We start from the raw sequence: 23200 nt of genomic DNA on the forward strand, positions 1-23200 counted from the left end.
TTGTTCATAGTTTCATGTTTTGGTTTCCTTCTCACATCAAGATTTTGTTTGTATTATGTGCTAATAACCTCTATATTCTCCTTGGCTAGGAAAGCCTGCTAAATACTCTAAGGTTATGGAGGACACTTCAAAGGATAGACTTTTGGCTACAAAGGAAGCCCTTCAAGAATTAATGTTCTACAAGATTTGTAAGGAACAACTCAAAGTTATGTCTTAGACCATAAGCTTTGTTATAAAATTCTCTTCATATGAAAAAGGTATGTTCATTTTCTTTTAAAATTCTTGCTTTGCATTACTGACATCGTTATGTCTATGGTTTTGAATCACAAAGATTCTTGTTAGGGTGATTAATCATTAGATTGAATCTACCCTCGTTATATTATTATTCTTGTGGAACCCTAAAAGGATTCATTATAAAACCCTAAGCATGTGTCAATATTGATTATGAAACCCTAGTCTACTTAGGGTTATTGATGAAATTTAGAAAATACTATTCTTTTGATGTTTAGGATGGAAACCATAGTCCTTTAGGATTTGTTGTGTTATTTATTGAATCCCTAGATCTTTAGGGTTTGATGAATTAGGGTTTATAAGCAAAACCCTTATAATATCTATAGTAAGCTCCAAGGAATGAAACCATAGGTGTATGTTCGTTTGATCGAAACTTAGCCTAGAGAAAATTCATTGTATTTCTAACTTTGAAGTGTGTCTTGGGTTTACCTAGTAGACATTAATGAGAAATGTTAGTGCATGAATTCCTCGATATGTATATGTAAGTATGTTAACCTAATTTTTGATGCTCATAGTTTGTGAATTACAGGGTTTGTAACAAAGCCCTAGTAGATGTTTGATATTCTAGGATATGATAATATTTTATGATGATAAATTGTAGGGTTTGCAACAAACCCTAGTAGAGTCTAAAATGTATAGTAGAATTGTTATATCTAAGGATTTGTGTCTCTAAGACGGAATCTAGGGTTTGTAATGGATCGTAGTAGAATCTGTCATATATCTCTGAAAATAATATTGCGGCCCTAGATAGAAAAAGACTAATTAAATTGCTTTATGTTGTAGTCAAGGGTTTGTAACAAAACCATAGCAAGAAGTTGAAGTTTAGAAGTATGTGTCTCCTGCTGATTATGAACCTAACTAGGTTTAAGTATTTGATTTCTAAAGTCTAATGCTTCCATTATTGTATTGACATGATTCTGACATAGTTAACTTCATGCTTTTGTATTTGGTTGTACTTGTTGTTTAAGTTGTGCAAATACATAATCTTCAAGATAATGAAGATGTTCAATGAATGATGATAATCAAGATAACCTTGATGTCTTATGAAGGAATGAAGTCGTGAGAGGTTTTCTAATGCTATAAAAGAAGGAAATAGTTGATCTCCCTAAGTTGAGAGGGAGCCTAGATAGAAGAAAAGAATACATCTCACCAGTTGAGAGGGAGGGCATATTATAGTCATGATGTATACCTTGAAGAAGAAATTGGAGAATGAAAGTACTACAATGCATTGAGGATGCCTTGATGTTGTTGAAGAAATGAAAGAAGAAAAGCTTTCAACTAGTTGCATATGAATAACTTGATATAAGTGGCATCAGGACAATTAAGGACCCTAAAGGTTTGTGTTTACTTGTATATGTATATTTGAAAGTTCACTGTTGATTGGGGTTTGTGTTTGTCCCTCCATAAACAGGTTGAACACTCTGGAAGTATGCTTGGACAAATGGATACATCTATTTTATTAGGGAAAGTTGAAGCATGTAATGGCGGATGCTTGGGAGGACATTTGGTCGGCCTATGAGTGTTTGATGTCTAGATCTCGAAGAGGGAGGGTTGCATTGGTCTTAGTGCTCTGACCTTGGATACGCACCTAGATCACTGGGTTGATGGTTAGTTAGTAAGCCTGATGATACCTAGACTGGCTGAAAGCTTTAGTCCATCTTAGTCCCACCCGGATAGATTGCCCTGGTCAGGAATCTAGTCTTCAGCACTGAGTGTGCTAGAACTCTTTGTAGTTCATTTTGGAGATCTTCCATTTACCTCTATAGATATAGGTAATTACGAATACCTCCCTACTTAAGAGCGAGTGTTGAAGAATGTAACTAATGTCGGTCTTCATAATTATATTTGAAATGTATGTCCAAAGAAAGAAAAAGAAATTTAATTATTAAATAAATTAGCTTATTAAAGCATGGGTTTCAAGCTTGGGTCAATTGTTTTTAGGTCAAAGTCTCCATTGAAGACTTCTGGGGTTTATATGTTACGTGTCCTTGTCCATGTCACAATGTAAAGAACCCTTCTTGGGAATTATTTGTCAATAAAGAAAATTATTTTAATGTAAATTAGATTAATTAGGCCTCCTCCACCAAGTCAGCCTTGTTAGAAGAATTCGATCACCTAAGATGACTGTATATAAGCAGCAACTTGACTCATTTGGAGGATATCTCACACAAGTTCGAATTGCAATAGTTGGGAAGCAGAAAAAGTGTGAAGTTCAAAAAGGAAGTTGGAATCGAAGTTTTTGGGTCTCTCTCTCTCTCATGTGCAACGAAATTCTAAAGCTATGAAGTTGTTGCATCAAGGTTGAAGTTATGAAGTTGCTACATCAAGGTCGAAGCTGTGAAGCTGCTGCATCAAGGTCGAAGTTAGCTGCTAGGTTGAAGCTGGGTCGAAGTTCTATCGCTAGGAAGCTGAAATTTCTAGATTGTTGTTGGGTTGAAGTTGTTGGATAAGAAGAGACTTCTAAATCATCTTGGACGGTTGACTTGGTGGAGGAGGAAGGTCTGTTGGTCTAGGGTCTTGGTCTACCTCATTTGAATTACTGAAGGAAGAGTTCTTGATTGGGATTTCCCTGTATAAGGGTTTTTCCCTGGCTGTGCACTTACATCTAGTGTCCTTGATCTTCGTGTTATTCGTTTCGGTAATTGCTTGATGAAATAAGATAAAAGAAGAACAAAAGAAAAACAATAATAACTCAAAGAAATCACAAGTAATTATCAACAAGAGAAAATCTTTCTGCCTTTCCAATTTTCCAACACCCTGTATAGTTGGAACATGGATGTCCCTGGAGGTTTGACCTTGGTGATGGCAAACATGTACTAGTCTGTATACCATGAGGTTGAGGGCCAACTGGATCATGGTGACTAGTTATTGTACCTTAGGCTGAATAGCCTATATGATGGTATTTAGGGTTGGTACCTTGGTAGTAGCCTAGATGGTACCTAGATCCCTATAAAATGGGTTGGTACCTTGGCAATAGCCTAGATAGTACCTAGATCCCTGTAAGATGGGTTGGTACCTTCGCAGTAGCCTAGATGGTAACTAGATCCCCGTGAGATGTTGGGTTGGTACCTTGGCAATAGCCTAGATGGTACCTAGATCCCTGAAAGATGTTGGGTTGGTACCTTAGCAGTAGCCTAGATGGTACCTAGATCCTTGAAAGATCTTAGGTTGATATGTTGGCAGTAGCTTAGATGGTATCTAGATTGTTGGAATTTCTAAGTCTGACACGTTAGAAACCCTTCATGCACTTTACTGATTTATTCCTACCTACTTGTTATGTTAATTAACAAGTTATTTACCATGTAAATACTGGAAATAAATACAAGTACATGCTCAACACATTACACATCATCAACTGAAGGAAATAAAAACAAGCACGCAAGTGACACCGTTGTTTTTTAGACTAATGTCCCTGAAAAAAACCAATGCGGGAAAACCGGTGCAGCTATCTGAGGGTTTGATTTATTAAGCAATTTCAGAATACAATCTGGGTGCCAAATCCAGCTCACCCAACAGAGAAAAATCTCGACAGTAGTACCTCTCTACTTGGAAGCAGATATTCCGGCTAAAACCCCGGATAAACACTCCGGCAGCTCCATAGCTCCAAGCTGCCCCACAAAACCCCAGCGTCAGCCTCAAGGGACTGCGTCAACCTCTCTCTAGCCCAACGTTAGCCCAGCGTCTCTCTGGCTTGGCTTGCATCAGCCTCTAGAGGCACTGCATCGGCCCTCTGTCCCTCTGCGTCACCCACGCTGGCCCTCTAAGGCACTACGCAGCTCTTGGCTGCCTCTGCATGAACCCTTGGCTGCTTCTGGGTCCCTCTCTCCAACTACTGCGCTGATCCTCCCGGTGTTATCTCTGCCTCTCTACTTCTGTATTCACTGCCCCTCAGCTGCAACTCTGATCACTCTCTCAACTTTCTCAGCAAACCCAACCCCAGAAAGTCGAAATCTTGATCTCTTGGTGTGTACTCCAAGTGACCCTCAAGCCTCCTCTTATACTTTTCTCGTTGACAGATCAACAGCCGAGATTAAGTCCCTAATCAGCGACTAAGATTAGATCTGGCTTGATCCATGAATTTTGGACCATTCTAACACAGTTTTATATTAATTCACATTAATATTTTAATTTACCTAAGTTTAGACTTAGGGACTTCATTAAAAATATTAATTATTTTAATATCTCCCAAACTGTATAGAATCTGCCCAAACCCTTTCTGGGTATTGGAGACCTCATGTGCCTTAGCCTCTCGACCAAATTTCGTGGCTAGAGCACATCCGATGCTACCCCAAATCAACACTCCCTCTTAGTGAAGACTGTGCTCTAGCAATACTCCTCACTGAGCATCACCCTGATCATCTGGCATCGATCCCTATGCTGATGCTAGGCCTGCTGCCCATCACCTACACTACTGCATCCTGTACTGCTACCCATGGCCCTGCCACTACCATTGTTGCATCCGCATTACAACTCCCTCTCATGTTGTTGCATCGTACTGCCCATAGCACTGCCACTGTTAACTGCTGCAATGCAACTCAGTTACTGAGAAGTAAGGAACTGATCTCCCAACTCTGACCTCTCTGTCAGGCTAGAGACCCCCATGATGCTGAATCTCCCTCTGTCGTTAACAAGTGCTGCCTCTCTGACCTCTGCGTTGCTGCAACTACTCCATGCATCTCGCACCGTTGCACACCTCTCTGTGCCATCCTGCACTGGTGCAACACTCTCATGCTTCTCGCACTGCTGCCTCACGCTGTCCTAGGAATCCTGCACTGTAGCTCCCTTTGTCGTTCCATCAGTATCCGTCTCTACCAACATCCACCAGTACTACTACACCTCTTTGGGGCTCCCATAGCAAGGTCTAATCCAAGAGGTTGGGTACCTCAAAGATCCTACCCCTCATCGCCTGTAGTCCGTCTGACTACAACTCGATGTCTCCCCACTTCCGCTCAAGTGGTGTGTGTGCACTCATGGCACAGTCATCGTCTGTCTCCACTTCCTTCTCTGCCCTTGCTGGCACAGCCTTGGTCTCGGAGGCCTCTCCCTTGTTCTTCTTCCTTGGACACTAGGTCGCATAATGACCCAGCTCCCCAAAGTGGAAGCACTTGACCTTGGAGAGGTCCTTCTTCATCTGTTTCTCCTGCTTTCCCTCAGATGCTAGGGCAGCATCCTCCTCCTCCTCCTCCTTGATTCGGATCCCCTTGCCGCTGCTTCCCGCCTTGCTTAGCCTTCTAATCTCTTCTTGGCGAAGAGCAACCCACATTTCCTCCCAATCTGGAAGGGTCGCCCTGCCCAGTATGCTCTAGACAAACACCTCCCAGTCTTCTGAGACTGCGTTCAGGGTTGTTCTCACCATCAATTCTTGATCCGGCGTGGCCCCTATGGAAGTCAGTTGATCCTAGATCTCCTTCAATCGACCAAGGAAGGGGTCGATCTATTCTCCCTTCTGCATCTGGTATGATCGCAGTTGATTTTCTAGTAACATCCTTCTCTGCACAAAAGTATGTTGGTACAATTTCTTTAGGGCCTCCCACATCTCATTTGTTGTTTCCTTTTCGGCAATATGTGGTACTACATGGTCCTTGACCCCGTCAAGAATGATGCTCTTGGCCCTCGCCATTGCCTCCTCGTACTTGTCGTTATCAGCTGGGTCAACTAGGATAGCTATCGTCCTCAAGGCGAAGTGCTTGACATGATTCTTATCTAGAACGGATAAGATTCTGGCCTTCCAGACTATGAAGTTTGAGGCTCTGTCCAGTCTGTCCTGGTCTCTTACCCCGTTCACTGCCATCTCGCTGCTCCTCTACTTCCCTCCTAGAAGTTCTTGGTGTGACTCCCTCTGAGCCTCGATTTCCCTCCTAGAAACCCTTCTGCCAATGTTGAGATGCCCCCACTCCGATCGTTAGTGCCGCTGCACCACTGATCCGGATTTCTTGGCTAGAATCCCTCGGTAGCAACTCCCTCCACCTTGGTCTTGCCCTGTTAGGTATTGTTCTAACTACAGTACCCCACCAGCTCCACTTTGCAACTTACCCACAGCCTCCTAAACCCCAGCAAACTGAAGGTTAGAGCTCCTAGGCTCTGCGCAATCCCGGCACCGGCAAATCAACCTCCTCAGCCAACTGCGTCAGCCCTCCTGGCCTCTACGTGGCTCTGCGTGAGCTTGTCTTTGCCTCCCTCAGCCTCTGTGTCGCCTCTTCCTGGCTCAATCTTGATGACGCAGGCACTGCGTCACCCCTTCCTTGCTGCTACTCTGCTAGGAACAGCTTCTGTCATTCGAAACAACTGTTTTCTGTTGCTGCTGCTCTGCTCGGCTGATATCCTTAGTTCTCCTGTGATCTGCAACCACCCTCCGATACCATGTTGGAATTTCTAAGTCTGACATGTTAGAAACCCTTCATGCACTTTACTGATTTATTCCTACCTACTTGTTCTGTTAATTAACAAGTTATTTACCATGTAAATACTGGAAATAAATACAAGTACATACTCAACACATTACAGATCATCAACTGAAGGAAATAGAAACAAGCACACAAGTGACACTGTTGTTTTTTGGACTAATGTCCCCGGAAAAACCTAATGCGGGAAAACCGGTGCAGCTATCTGAGGGTTTGATTTATTAAGCAGTTTCAGAATACAATTTGGGTGCCAAATCCGGCTCACCCAACAGAGAAAAATCTCAGCAGTAGTACCTCTCTACTCGGAAGCAGATATTCCAGCTGAAACCCCGGATAAACACTCCGGCAGCTCCACAACTCCAATCTGCCCCACGAAACCCCAGCGTCAGCCTCTCTCTGGCCCAGCGTTAGCCCAACGTCACTCTGGCTTGGCCTACGTCAGCCTCTGGAGGCACTACGTCAGCCCTCTAGCCCTCTACGTCACCCACACTGGCCCTCTAAGGCACTGCACAGCGTCTGGCTGCCTCTGCGTGAACCCTTGGCTACTTCTGCGTCCATCTCTACGGCTATTGCGCTGATCCTCCCGGTGCTATCTCTGCCTCTCTGCTTCTGTATTCACTGCCCCTCGGCTGCAACTCTGATCACTCTCTCAACTTTCTCAGCAAACCCAGCCCCAAAAAGTCGAAATCTTGATCTCTTGGTGTGTACTCCAAGTGACCCTCAAGCCTCCTCTTATACTTTTCTCGTTGACAGATCAACGGCCGAGATTAAGTCTCTAATCAATGGCTAAGATTAGATCTAGCTTGATCCGTGACTTTTGGACCATTCTGACACAGTTTTATATTAATTCACATTAATATTTTAATTTCCCTAAGTTTAGACTTAGGGACTTCATTAAAAATATTAATTATTTTAATATCTCCCAAACTGTTTAGAATCTGCCCAAACCCTTTCTGGGTATTGGAGATCTCATGTGCCTTAACCTCTCCACCCAATTTCGTGGCTAGAGCACATCCGATGATACCCCAAATCAACATAGATCCCTGGAATAGTATATGTTGGTTATGATGTTGATGTGACTCTTCTTATGAGAATATTTCAATTTGAGAAGTATCCTTGTACTAGTTATGGAATTATGAATACCTCTCTAGTTAAGAGGGAGTGTTGGAAAATGTAACTAGGTTCAGTCTTCATAATTTTCATTGTACTTATGTCATTATATATTTTATGTAAAATGCAAAAGAAGAAAAAGAAATATTATTTTTCAAGCATGGGTTTCATGTTCAAGAATTCTTATTTTATTTAGATAACCATGTTCTTCATGCTTCTAGGTTTTATTCAGTCAAAGAATCAAAGTCCTATTTGGATCTATCGTAAAGAAAAAGGAAAAATAATTTTTTAATATGTAATTTGGGTCAAAAAACCCCTCTAGATGCCAAGTCGGCCTACCTATCAAGTCGGCCCAACCCCAATGGACATGTCTATTCGCACCACTTTGGACAGTATAAATAGACAATGAGTTGGATCTCACTTGGACACACAATTTTGGATGATTTTGGTCTCATTATCGCAGAAGGAGAGGAAGGCCGAAACCTGAAGTTGATGAAGAATGTCTCTTGAAGTTTGATTTGTGGAAGATTTTCCTTATCACATCTCTTGTTGAAGATTTGTTATTGGTCTCTTGCTGATGGATTTACTATGCAGAATTAAGGAGGGTTTGACTTGCATCTAAAGGGTTGGTCATGGGTCTCGAATATCTCACTTTGATCTGATTCTATAAGAAGAGAATTTTCTAGGTTTTCCCATTGGAGGGGTTTTGCCCTGGCTTGGAGCCTATATATTGTGTTCTTGTTGTTTATGTGATCTTCATGTTTATGTTATGGTAATTGTTTGATGAAAGAAACATGATAAAAATTAATAAGAAGCCAACTAATTTCACAAACAGTTATCAAAGAAAGGAAAATCACACTAAACCATAAGCCCCCTGATTTTCCAACAAAAACAAGACGAGATGGTGAGAGCCTTATGATATAATAGATTGAGGTTTTCTAGTCCTCAAACTGAGGTTCAATCTGAACAATTATGGCCATTGTTATACTTATGAGCTTTGATCTTCAGTTTAATTAACAGTCTTTGCAACTCCTTTCCAACTTCGACCTTCTTTGACTTAAGATAGAGATCACTTAAACTTTTCAATTTAGAAATTTTGAGGATAAGATTGAATTCTAGAAGATGATTCAGATCTCTGAGATATCTTAAGATTTCAAACTTTAGAATATGAACAAGTTCTAAGACAATTTTGATCAAGGTTTAGCCTATTTCAAGGTCTAAGGAAATTTGGCCTATCTTCAACACAAATGGCACAGAGAATAAAGCTTGATCTTGTGTAGTCTTTCAACCTTCTAAGATTAGGGCTTCAATCATTTTTCTGATCTTCAAAGGGTTTTTCTAGCCTATACAACAGATCCTGAAGATTAGCACTAAAACTAGAGCTGAGGCTTAGGAGCTTCATCCATTTGAGGAGAGTGATTTTCAACTATAAGCTCAGATAACATGTTGAAATTAGAGTGGAATCTAAAATTTCTGACCATAATAATTACTTGTGACCGATATATATGTTCACTTTTAGCATTCTTTTCATTTAATTATGTCATCAATCAATTATACATTTAGTTATGAGGGAAATTAAAGATCACAACGCACAAAAAGACAATAGACGCCAGAAGTTAGGCCAGAGGCCAGGGGAAAACCCAACAATCCTTTCCTTATAGAATCTTTGTCAAAGAGAGAAATCCTAGTCATAGACAAACTGACAAGTAGACCAATTTCCAAGTGCCAAGTTAACCCTCCTCATGTTTGTCCACAATATTGTTCTTTAGGATGCCACATGCTACTGAAAATGTCTCAGATAACTCATGTAACTGTATAAGAATATAGCCTTCAGGAACCCGTATAACTACAGGAGAATATAGTGCCATAGAAAGTTTGAACGCCACAAAAATATAGTGCCACAGAAGAATCAAATGCCAGAGAAATATAATGCCACTAAAGATCTGGATGCCACATAAATATAGTACGACAGATTGTTTGGATGCCGCAGAAATATAGTGCCACATCAAGCTCGGATACCACAGAAATATGGTGGCACAAAAAACTTTTTTGACAACAGAAAGGTATGCCTTAGGAAACTCTGTTGTATGCCTCAGAAAAATCTCGCACTTGTACATCAGAAAACTCGTTGTTATGCCTCAAAAAAGATACTACAAGGTATGTCCTTGATGGAGATAAATTGGTTCTATTTATAGTTGTTCGTTCATGCGAAGGGACATGTACCTTAGGCAGGTCGACTTGATCCTTGGAGGGCCGACTTGGTCAGCTTGGAGACAAAAACATAAATTCAAATTTTCTTTTTTTTAATGTCCAAATGGGACATGACAAAAACATTTTTTCTTAAATAAATTCTTTTTGACTCTTTACAAAATCATAATGATAAGTTATGAAGACCGAACCTAGCTATAATTTCAATATGCTAGTTAAGATCTTATCACAAATTACACCAGAACACAAGACATAGAATAAAAATAATTTTATTAACAAAGAAGGTGAGGACTCCAATCCTCTTATACAACAATTTAGGCTCCAAACAGTACAACAAAATTCAAACTTCTTCAAGGTTCCAAACCTTGAATGAGGACTCCAATCCTCAAATATCAATCCAAGCTCCAACCTAGTCTCAATGAGGCTCCAACCTCTTATGAGGACTCCAATCCTCAAAAATCAATCAAAGCTCCAACCTGGTCTCAACGAGGCTCCAACCTCTTATGAGGACTCCAATCCTCATAAATCAATCCAAGCTCCAACCTGGTTTCTCTGGAACCTCTTCAAGGACTTCAAATATTGCTTCAAAACATCTTCCAAATAAACTTCTTCAAACTGCTCTAAAGATTCTTCACATGCTGCTCCAAGGGTCTGCTTCAAGGATCTTCAAATATGCTTCAATAGATGTCTGCTTCTGGGGTCATCAAGTTCAATCTCAACAAGTTCTCCAAATCAACTTCAAGTCTGCAACAAACTGTCTCAAAAGTCTTCAATGACTGCTACAACACTAGCTCATAGATATTCAAGGTCAGCACCAAAAATTATTTTAAAGAATGTTCCTAGAAGGCTGCACCAAAATGGTTACACTTCATGAATAATTAAAGGGCTGATCCAAATTCTGCTACAAAGGTCATAAGGATTGTTCCAACAGGTAGGTTTCTAAGGTTATTCCAACAGCTGTTTCAATAGTTCAAGTTACTCTTCAAACACTATTTCCTCGAGCCTGTCCCAGAAAATTCCAAGTCTGCTTAAAAAGAGGCTCTCTAAGATTTGCTTAGGTTGACTTCAATAACTGCTCTAGGTTCCTTCAAATAAGATGGGCATCAAGCTCTTCTTCAACACCACTAAAAATGATAAATTCTACTTCAAATTGCTCTAAACTTTGTTCCAAACTCAGATCATAGAGTGATCAAACAATGCTTATATCCTGATCCAATTCTGCTATTAAATCTTAAATCCGAAATATTATAGGAGATCATAGTGCGAGCTACAATTATGCCACAGTTCAAGCTTCAGTCCAAGAATTGCATGAGGCCAAGTATTGCAAAGGGCCGAAGGTTGCAGGAGACTGTGTATAGCAGGAGGCCAAATATTCTGCTCCTAAAGAGGGCCGAAAAGTATGTTCAGAAGCACTGAGAAATTTTCTCTCCACGGAGCCGAGGTATCTATCACAGGGCCGAAGTCTATTCGTTAAAAAGAACTGAACTATGTGCCTCAAATATGGCTGAAATCTGGACAACAAATTTGCTCCAAAATACCTCAGATCTTGCTCAAAAACATTTACCAAGAACCCTTAACCCAGAACTGAAACAATACCCAAAAATTTTCTTCAAGCTTTTGCTCAGCACACAGTGTTATCCAGAATTCTTTTAGACAAGGGATTATAGTCAACTTCAGGGGGCAGTGAAATTCTTAGTCTTTTGAGAAGGCCTGAACATTTCTCAAAAAGACTCATGAGACATGCCTTTGACTTCCAATTTATCAATGACCTTTGACATCAATGACAAACTTCTCAACAACCTCCTCCTTTTGTCATTGATGGCAATACCCCTATCATAACTCCCCCTATCTTCGTGCTTCTTCTTTTTCTACCCCCCTTTGACATCAATGGAAAATGGGGTGCTTCCATGCTCCCTGTTGCACCAATTTTGTCAAATTTCCAAGGAAGCAGTTGTGCCAATTTTTTCAAAAGATCAGAATCATCAGCCAGAAGCTTATTTTGTCATTATAAACCCATTCTGCAAATTTCTAATGTAAATAATGCTAGTACAACTGTTAATTATGTAACAACCTAGGTAAGCCTATGATTTTGGCGACGAATTTCATCCTAAGAGGTTTTTTGTCTCACTGATTATCTGTGTTTCTAAACACGTATGATTGACAAAGTTTTTCCCTCCAGTCTCAACCCCAAAGCTAGGGTGGAATTTATGGACAAAATCTTAGGCGAATCCTAGTGTTTTAGTCGAGTCTATTGTAAAAGTGATTTGAGAATAATTTAAGCTATTTGGCTAAATTATTTTATTACGGATCACTTGATCTACTAAATCATATTGTGTCATAGAATTGGGTAAATATTATGTGGGTCTATAACGAACGGATATTCTCCTTTTGAGGGTTGAAATGCAATTGTTTGATATAAAAAATATTTTAGTGCATGGTCTCTCGCAATCAGAAACCATGGCTAAAATATTTGAGGGTGGAAAAATAATTAATCCCCTCAAGTGTCAATTAATTAATTTTTCTGGCAAAATAAAAATTAAATCCTCAGCCAAAAAAATTAATTAATTTAGAGTCAAAAGTTAAAATTAGAGAATGAATTTCTCCAAGTGGAAAATGAATAAAAAAATTGTGGGTCATGAAGAAGTCAAATTTTGGTGGTCCCCCACCAAGGAAAAAATGGATTTTTTAAGAAAAATTAAGCCCTTGGACCTTGATGGCTAAATCAAAGTCAATTTTTTTAGGAAATTAATCCAAAACAATTATTTCTGAATTAATAAAAATTGATTTAAATGAGAAATTCGAAAATTCCTCAAAAATAAGTATTTTCGACAACAAAAATTAAAAGTTGATCAAATATTTATCAACGGTCAAGATTATTTTGACGACGATCAAGCCAACTAGTTGTTATTTTCCGCTTGGAGGGATTTCTTTGTAAATAGAAGACATTTTGCTTCTATTCTTCATCTTTGGTCAAATGTAATTTTGTAAACATTGGTGTGAAGCCACTGTTCTATTGGGAACGTTTGAATTTCATAATAAAAGATTTTGGGGTACAGTTCATGGCGTCTTTGTCGCATTGATCTATGGTATGTGTTGGGTATGCGCTTTCCTATATTGTGCTTCAATATTATGTGGATTGTTATTTCATTTGTAGATGATAGGAACATTCTATTGGTAAGTTTTGGGCTTATCTTAGGTGATCCGATTCATTGTGTGATCTAACGATTTTTCTTAAGAAATATATAGAGTTTGCAGGTTCCCCGGACCTTGGACTCCAAGTTCACAGACTGTGGGCACAGGCTGACCTTGTTTGGACCTTGAATATTTTATGTGATTTTCTTACTTCGCTAAGGTTGTGGTTAATATATCTTTTTCGAAATACATCAAGCCATTGTCAAATTCCATAAAAAATTATTGTTCAAAAACTCTTTCAAGCATTGTACATTTGTATATAATTTGTAAATTATTTTTGTAGAGTAAATTTTGTAAATAATTTTTTCTAACCCTTGTTTTGCAACAGCTAGGGTTTGGGGTTTATTTTTTAATTTTGTATATATTGGGGTCTTGGGCACATTTTATTTCCATTTGTGCAGGTGAGATTCAAGAAGATTTTATGGGTTAGAGCTAGATCTAGGCCCTTGAGGGTAAGATCTAGTCTCTAGAATTTTTGCAGGGTCAACGTTAGTGAATTTTGGGCAAATACTGAAGATCTGAAGCAAATTTTAATTTTCACGAGGGTTTGTAAAATTTTTTAGGGCATCTAGACCTAGCGTCCACCCTCCAGCCTAACTGCAACCCTCTTTCACCCTTTCTTCCCTAGTCGTCTAACCGTCTTACCCTTGTCGTGAGGCTTGAAGGGTTGCTTTGCCCTAGCCGCAGGCCTGCCCAAGGCCTCGACCTCCTCGACCTGCCCTCTTCCTCTCTGTTGTGGGCTTGAAGGCCCTCGGCCTCCATCCTTCCCTCTGTCGCAGGCCTTCTAGGCCTCATCCTGCCTTCTGCTGCCCCTCTTCTTCTCTCCTTATAGCTCCAAGGCCTGGTCGTAGCACTGCCCTAGCTCCCTCCTCCTCTATTGTCCCTCCTCCTTCCTTTGTTTCCCCTCTCCTACCATCTGCTAGGCTTTCTGCCCCTATCGTGAGCCATAATAGGCCTCTTGACCCTCTCTTAAGCCAAACAACAACCCTTTAGGGTCTGTCGTAGGCCCTTGTGGCCTTTCTCTTGGAACTGCAAGCTTAGTTAGGCCCTTGTGCCAGAAGAATTGTCAGAGGAGATGCAAGTAGCTTCAGGAGGTAGAGGGAGGTAGTACGACTTGCAGGAAGTGTTTTCCAGAGGTTGTAGAAATTTCCCGGAGCAGGTAGTGCGAATAGCCAGGAGGAGTGCAAGTCGCTAGGAAGAGGCCAGATCGATTTGCCGAGGAGACTTTCATGTCTCCAGATTATTTTGACAATGGATATTATTATTTGCCATAGCTTTGCCAATATCAGGTAAGCAGTTGTAATTTCTCAAATTGCTGAAGAATTAATAATAAAAAAACCCTCATCTGCAACACTAGTTTTCCCTGCATTAGGGTTTTTCCAGGGACGATTGCCCGAAAATATTGGTGTCCAATTTTATGTGTGTGCACTATTTTCTCAGTTCCAGTATTTAATTTTGTGAAGAATCACAATAGTACATTTATCGTTATTTGTCGTAATATTTCTAAAGACAAAAAAATTGCATAGGGTAGAAGATAAATTTTTGGTTACTACATTCGTGGAAATTTCACAGATTGTTGAATGGTGTTGTCATTTATATCGACATTTGTCTTTGAACACTCTTAATATTTGTCTATAGATTGCATAGATTGGAAGATCCATTGATCAAGTAGCCCTAGAAGGATAATGTGGTCATGTGCCCCACCTTGACGAAGAATTTGGATTGGACAATCAATGTTTTTGCTCTCAACTCCATTTTCATTTGAGTCTCCTTGGCGTTCCATTTCCAAAGGTAGGTGGCACGCCCCATCACTCCTCACGGTTGAGGAGATATGCTCATTCAAAGATGAAGCCCCAATTCTATCGTCAAGGATCCCCAAAAATTGAATATTGAAAGATAGCTTGATGTTTGGACAAATGTTGAAATAAATTTGATTATTTTGTGTGGATTTTATTTGCCCACCAAATAAGGATTATTTTAGCCCCAATCAACTTTAAAGGACGACATAAAATAATATCTCTATATTTGTCAAAGTGGGCCTCAAAAGTGTGGTTAAATTATTGGCTCCATAATATCCAAAAAATTGAAAATTCAAATTCAAATTTGTCAAGTCGGCCTCAAGATCTTATAGGCTTGTCAGCCCCTCTAGAAGCCCCCTTCTCTATATATTTAACATGGATTTCTCAAGAAGACCATAAAAATTGATTCAAGGAAATATCTATTTTTCTCTAAAATATTGAGGCCAGAATAGTCATGTCTATCTTCAACAGAGGGCCGAAGTTTTCTTGAGGGTCTTTTCTGAGTCAAATTGAAAGGGTTTTTGGCTATTGCAAAGTAGTTTTGTGGTTTGTTTTTCTGAGGCTGTGGGCATATGAAGAAGTGAGATGGCATAAAAAGGGTCTAAATCATACAATACCCTGAGTTGATGTGTGATGGTCTATTTGATCGATCTTGGTGTTTTTGGTCGATGTCTTCATTTAGTTAATTTGAGTACTTGTGGACTTGTTCTAGCTCAACGAGTTGATCTATGTGGTCTGAGTTCATTCGTTTTCATAATGGCTATTTACATTCCTAACCGAGGAGCGCTTGACATTTAAGATAGCATCTCTATTCGTGATCGGTCTTCATTGCTCTATGATTGGATTAATACGCTAGCAAAGACTTCATAAGGTCGAATGAAGTCTAAAATGAATGGACTCTGCGTGTGGTTGTACAGTTACAGGTTGATCGCATTAGTTGATCATTGAAGCTGAGTATGAGAGTTTTCGTTCCACACACATTTCAGCAGATCGACAACGTATAGGGGTAACGAAGAGCTCTTGACTTTATATCCTCCAGTTCGAGTGTAACAACTTGACTTTCAGTGGGTTCTAGAATCATCTAGATCAGAATTTTTTGCTATAACAGTGTAATGGAGTGAAGCCATAAGCAACTCCTTCAGAATTACCACGAGGATGAACGGTTACACCATTGAACCAGAAGAGGTTGGCAGTTGCGCGATCTATGAGGTTTGATCCTAGCAAAGGACCAAGCAGTGAGTCTGAGCGTGAAGAAGCACGTGAATATGTGTTTGAAAATTCATTGTTACATTTGCGTCAAACAAAATGCCAGCCTGGAGTAAGGGTCAACTTAGTATTTGAATTATTCATAGTAAACGATGACAGAGACACATAGTGAGCATACATCGGGTTTGATCGATCTAAGTATGTTGTTGTATCCACTGCGAATCGAAACTCATGCTTCCTATGAAGACAATTCAATAATAATCCAATTTGAATGAGAAGTGTAGCAAGGTTGGCAGATTAGATAAGTTGTTGAGTTGTATGACATATTGAATGATTATGGAATCAAACCCATCACCTTTGCTTGAAACCATATCAACCATAATATATTTCATTATGTTGAAGGCTATTACAGGGAACATTGTATAATGTAGTTGGTGTTGAAGAATCAAGGGCAATTAGGTGTAGCGTGATTCTTCTTAACTTAATAACAATTTGTGGAATCTTTTTACTTTTTCTTATTAGCTTAATCTTCTTCTTATTATTATTAATGCATGTGTGTGTACTTCATCAAACTATTACCAAAAACATAAGAACAAGAACACAAGATGTTGGCTCTCTGCAAGGGCCAAAACCTCTCTTCTCTTGAGAGGAAAGCCCTTTGGTAAGTTTTCTCTTATTGAAGCTTCTTTCTTGATCAGTGCCAAACCGTGCCAAACCCTAGACCCTTGAATAGAAGATCCTCCAAGCACAAGTCAAGTCCTTCCTTTTCTCCGTACTATGTTTCCCCAGCACTTTGTCCACCTCCTTCTGGCACTTCGTTCTTCTTTCCACTATTAGTAGACCTTCTAAAAGAGATACTTATCTTTTAGTACTTAGTGATATCCTTCACCTAAGGATACTCCTTCCTTCTCTTGATCATTTGAGTCCCTTCTTGATGTATAGTGGTAGGCTTAGTGTGACAGCACTGCAGCCCTAATTCTCGCACATGTGAGAGGTACCCTAGAGAATTAGGGTCCTTTTACCTTCGATAGAGAGAGAGTCTTCTTCACTTGACTTGAGAGGCCTTGCAGGCCTAATTTCTAACCCAAACAATGATGAACATGTGATTGTGACCTTACTGCTGATATAACCGCAGACTATCCTACCTTTTCTCGCACGTGTGGTTGTATTGACCCTAGAAAATAGTCCTTAACTCTTCGGTGATGACTTCTCCTTCTTCGTTGCCCTTGGATACTTTTCTTTCGTCCTTCAACTTCCCTTTTCTTGCCTCCTTACTTCGCAGATTTCGGAGATGTGAATGCGTTATCTTTAGAGGAGTGGACAACCTCTATATATAGAGGTATGTCCCTCCTTTAGGCCGACTTGTAGATTGCAGGGCGACTTGTCTCATTTAATTCGGATTGCTTCTTTTGATGGTGCCACATGCTTGGAGGAGACTTGACTTTGCTTGGAGGTGTCTTCTTTGACTCTAATACATAATTATACCTAGAGTAACATGCCTTTAAGGTCTTCAACATTTTCTTTTCACTCTTTGACTCACCTATAGCACTTTAACATGTGCTAGACCTAATGTGCAAGAAACTTATTGACATATATCATAAAAATAATAGTTCTTTTCTTGGATAAATACAAATATCAAAAGTACATTTATGAAGACTGGACCTAGTTACATTTCCTTCAACAGTTGGGAGCGTAAGTATTGCATGGAAGAGGTTGTGCGTTCAATCCCTATCAAGTATAAAATATTTTTTTGTCATTTTCATTTTGTCGAATGTTTAGCACACTAATGCCAAGCATTTTGTCACACCAGTGCCAAAACATTTCCATTTTGTAGAAGCGCACTTGAAAAGTGTGATTATGTAGAATGGTTAATTTAGTATAAAGTCTTATATGGTTATTTTGGCATTTTGGAATCATTACTTATCCAAATTAAGCTCTGGAAGATGCTGGACAATCTTAATTCAAAGACGGATGTAGATAAAGTGTTTGACATTGATTTGACTCGTATTTGACAGCAATGTGGCCTCATGTATGGCTGACTGTGTTTGAATACATATGTGAGATGTGAAATGTGCAGTTGTTGATGTATTGAGCAGAACTGATGTATGATGCTAGGGTTTGGCAGTTTAAACTTGATATATGCTACCAATACGATGACTAGATCATCTTGATGATATTGCTGCTATTAATTGATGTGTGTTGCTACTAGGTTTTTTTGCCTAAACTGAAGATGTCAGGGTTTGACTGTATTAGTACTTAAGGTTTGCTTATGGCTAGAAGTTCTAGGGTTGCTTGATAGTTTGTTGAGTTGTTATCCAAAGAATACATTATTGAGGGCATTTTTGTTTCTACTAGGGTTTATCAGTTTCATATATCGCTGAGCAATGTTGATATGATGCTAGGGTTTGGCAGTATTGATGTATTGGGAAGAGATTGGGCGTGTATTTCTAAGAGGTTTTTGTATTGACAACAACATTGTGATTGTGTTATGACAATTGGATAGAAGCAGAGGCAATGCTGGAGTGTATTGGCAGCATTGGTGGTTGAGTAGCATAGCTAGTGTAATCTATCATATTCTTTTATCCTCTATCTTCAAGGTGGTAGCGTGGTGCAAAGCGGAGATTGGAGTCTCCTTTAGGTTGGAGCCTAAGAACACTTCAGGCTAGCTGGGTGGTGCTAGGGCAGGTTGGAACCTGTGCAGAGTGTTGGAGCATCCTTTTAGTCGACGCTGATAAAAATAGGGCATTGGAGTGTCCTTCCAATTAGCATTGATAAATCAGGGTGTTGGATTGTCCTTCCAATTGGAGCTGGTGAATTAAGGTGTTGGAACATCCTTTCAGTTGGAGCTGATAAATCAAAGGATTGGAGCCTCCTTCTAGTTGTAGCTAGAGAATCTTGGAAGTTGGAGCTTCCTATTGATGTAATCTTTAAAGACCTATATTAAGAATCGTTTGGTGGTTTTTCTCCCATCAGGGTTTCCATCTAAAATCTCGTGTACTGTCTTTGATGTTGTGCATTGTTGAATGGTGTTGTGATGTTGATTTCTGTTTGATTTGATGCCTATGTTATTTTTAATGTTCTGAAGATTAAAATTAACTAAAATAAGTGAAATACTAATTCACCCCCCTCTCAGTATTTCCAACAAAAAGCTTGAGCAATTATAAACTTTGGGGATAACTATATTTGTTGGTGTATTTTGAGTAAATCCATTTTTTTCTGTCACGCTTTTAAACGTATATGGTGGGCTCCAGTATTGCAGCAATAATGCTGCAACTCCTAGGACTCCCTTCTTTACTCTTATCAACCCAGTGGTTCGTAACAAACTTGGAAGCGACGGCGCTGTATGCACAAGTACTAGCTCTTGCCGCAGCTGTCACTTGGTCAGCTGGCACAAGTCTGCTAAGGGCTCAAGCCAACTTCTATGAGCTCTTAGAAGAAGCTTTGTACCTGATGGATGGAAGCTAACTCAAAGGAAGCTGATCTACTTGCAGAAAGAAACTGAAGGTCAAAGAGTAACATAAACCCTATCAAACCCTAATTCTACCAGCTAGTCCTACTGATGCAAAGGAGAGGATGCAAACTATTGAAAAAGATGCCATTACTTCTACAAAGGTAAAAAGCACATGCCTATGCTATCTCTATCTAAAGAACACATCTTTTTGTATTTTTGATTACGTTATCAAAATTATCATACATGTGCTTTTAACTGGCTTTTCACTGTGCAGGGGTGGATCAAGGAGGAGAAATGCTTGGAAAAGGTTGGGAAGGTTCAGAGAGGATCTAAGGAGTCCCTAACACCCTTCCAGAGAGTTTCACCAAGTTTGGCTATCCAGCAACCTCACTTGTGAGCTTCTATAGGAAGTCTGCAGGGGTTCTACAGGATGTTTCAGGGATTTCTACAGGATGTTCAGAAATTTCTACAGGATGTTCTAACATTGGATTCTGGAAGATGGGTGAGTGAAAGAGGATGCATGAATGGATAGGGAGGTAGGGTAGGGGTCTGAGATGATCCAGTGACTGATGGATGAAGTGATGAGAGGATGTGGAAAGCTAACTTGTCTTAAGGAAGGCTAAGGCAATGGAAGAACAAGAAGGTAGGGTTACGTGGACAGAAGAGTAGCTGTGAGACGAAGAAGCTAACTAGGAGATGGAGCAGCTGGCCTGGACAAAGCTTAGGTGGATGAGAAAAAGATGGATATGCCCTGCACGGTGTGCACTTAACTGAATCAACCAAATCCTGCATACAATCGAAATCTTAGCTAATCTATCCAAACTGTCAACGAAACAAATGAACAACAGCTTTATTTTCAAAGAGAACCATGTACAGCACTTAATCAAAGGAACATCTAAAAAGGTTTGAACGCATGACTAACTTCTACAAATGAAAAACATTTCACCAACGATTGCATGGTCAAGCAAACTAGTGTTTTTGTTGAGCAACACTGGTTCTACAATTCCAGCCCCTGATCCAATAAGGGAGAGGTGAAACTGAGAGTGCAGGCAACCCTTTTCTGGAGCTTTATCAATCTTTATCTTATCAATCTATTCTACACATCTGAAGTAATTCTATTCCTCAACAATGACCTACTTAACCAACACAACTAAATCTAGCTCAACAAACTTCGTTTCAAATGCATAAAAATAAAATCACAGTGCTGAAAGGAAAGGTAACAATACAAAGAAGGAGGCCCTAGGCTCTCAAGTTGGGCCCAACCCCGAGAGCTATGGCTCCTAAACAAAACTCAGAGCTGATATCAAATCTGACTGCATCCCATTATCAAAAAATAATCATAAGTCAAGAGTTATGCCAACAATGGCTACAAAAGAACAAAACAGAGCTAGCAGCACGTAGTGCAGAATATGCAAGAGTTTTCCCAAAAGTCATTTTCGAACGCTGAAGCCTTAACATTTATACACTACGAGGCCCTAGCTGGCCTCCTAAATCTATGGGACTTGGCTGCCCAAACTGTGAGTGAACAGCTCCTTCCAAGAAATCTGCTTGGCTGCCTTCTAGATCCGGTTTTGGTGGCCTTTGGAGCTCGGAGTTGGGGGTGAAGATCCCGAGGGAGGCTATTTAATGCCATAGACAACCCCCCTACGAATCCTCAACCCAAGCTTGGCTGTCTCCTAGCCCATGTCTGCTCGGTTTTGCTTCAACATGTGTCAAAAAATCCTGAAATGAGCACGTGTTAGCCACCTAGGAATAGTGACTACCCTTATTCGTACAAATGACATAAACATACTAAAAAATAATGCATAAGTTATGAAAAATGAAGGATTGAACAAGGGTAGTTAGGCCAAATGAGCCCAAAATGTTACCAAATTTGGGGCTCATCAGTATATATGCCTCAATTAGAAATTTGAGTATCTAGCATTGTCATAAAAACCATGAGTGCAGGAGTACATCAAGAGTGACGGGATGCAAAGGTCACAAAGATGAACATAAATCAGGATTTTCCAAAGAAACAGAAGGCATACAAGAATACAAGATAAATAAAATGTTTATGAGAATAGACCTTAAATAAGATAATCACAAAGGAATATTTCACTTATGGGTTTAAATATATAGAGTTTTGGAGGTGCTTAAAAAGTTCCCATAACATATGTGTTACATATTTGTAAGTGTCCTGTGCAAGTAACTAACATGGTGTCAGCCATGGGCATTCATTTTCTTTCTAGAATGTCTTGTTCTTGCCCCTGCTAAATTTTAAAGAAAGATGGAAAAGGAAGAAATATAGATAACAAAATTTCGATATGCTAGAACAAAAATATAACAGACTTTTAAATGGCTAAATATACCTTGATCAGCAACCAACCAGCGACATGAATTGTCTGCAAAAAGAGCAATTTTTTGATCTGGAAGTATTCCAACAGTGCGTAACCCTTCCACAAAATCCAAAATTTTCTGTTCAAGCTGAAATTTTGACAGTACCATTTCCATTAGGAATGATCCAGATGGTAAAGTTTCTAAGCAAAACGATTATCCTCCAACAATGAGATAGTGTTCTTTTGGATAGTGTAAAGTTTGGAAATTGCAACAGTTGAGTGGAATATTTAAATGTTCATGCATTATGGAAACCTCAACAGAGTCGTTTGTCTTGAGTTCACTTCTCAGGCATGTAACTGGTAAACACACATTCTAATTGTATAATCCTTCGTGCCTAAAAGTAGGACTTTATAAATAATTGGAATCGAGGAAACCCTCACTGCAAGCAAAGTGAGATGAAATCCTCATCGTTGTTCTTTTTATTACTAGTTCGAGACTAATTCCCGTGTAACAAAAATCATGAGGTTTGCAGCTTCAAATTCTCTTTGTTTCTAGTATTTAAGAACCATAAGATAGACTTGTAGACATATTTCTGTCATGAAATTCTTTCTGAAACAGAATACGATAAAGTGCCAAAAAGTGATCAGATTTTCTTATTTTAACTTGCAGTGAGAAGAACTTAAGAAACTAGAAATGAGATGGGCTATAATCATGAAATTCCTTTGAAAATAATGCAGGCAATCATTATGTCTTGCACTTTCACGTTCGTTACAAAGAGCATTTTAGCATTTTAGAAGAACTCTAGTAAATAGTACCTGTTTGTAAGTCATCTGGGTAGGTGGATCATGATGAGGGTCCACCAAGGCAGTTCGATCTCCAAATTGCTCTGCTGCTGTCTTCCAAATGTCTGGGACAGCCTTCCATTCAGTTGAAATATGGGTACCATTTTGCTCTAAAAATGTGTTCTCAAGCAATGGTGCACATTTTCTAAATCTGATGACCCTCTGTCCTGGCTTTAGCAGATTAATAATGACCATCATCTTTCTTGGACAGGCATTGAGAATATGAACTAGATATCATTCAAATAAAACATTAACCAAAAATTTCCACGAGAAATAATGTTTCCCTTGAAAAAGATAATGCATATTGTATTTACACAAAATTTAAAACATAAACCACAAACATTGGTTTTGAAAGGAGATATATCAAGGAAGTGATTAAGGACC

General features: G+C 39.5%; 1 protein-coding gene across 1 annotated transcript in view; it reads right to left on the reverse strand.

The window, feature by feature from the left end:
- The window catches only part of LOC149263502 (putative acyl-activating enzyme 16, chloroplastic), a 325493-nt gene that overhangs the window by 286076 nt on the left and 16217 nt on the right, over nucleotides 1-23200 (reverse strand). Inside the window, exons 3-4 of the mRNA XM_089426351.1 lie at nucleotides 22790-22987; nucleotides 22007-22121 (exon numbers count right to left, since the gene is read on the reverse strand). Of these exons, the coding sequence (XP_089282477.1) occupies nucleotides 22007-22121; nucleotides 22790-22987 (313 nt within the window). The remainder of the gene's footprint in view (nucleotides 1-22006; nucleotides 22122-22789; nucleotides 22988-23200) is intronic.

This window comes from Pinus tabuliformis, chromosome 6 (genome assembly GCF_031772625.1).
Source record: "Pinus tabuliformis cultivar Carrire ecotype Pingquan chromosome 6, CPIR1, whole genome shotgun sequence".
Taxonomy (NCBI): Eukaryota; Viridiplantae; Streptophyta; class Pinopsida; order Pinales; family Pinaceae; genus Pinus; species Pinus tabuliformis.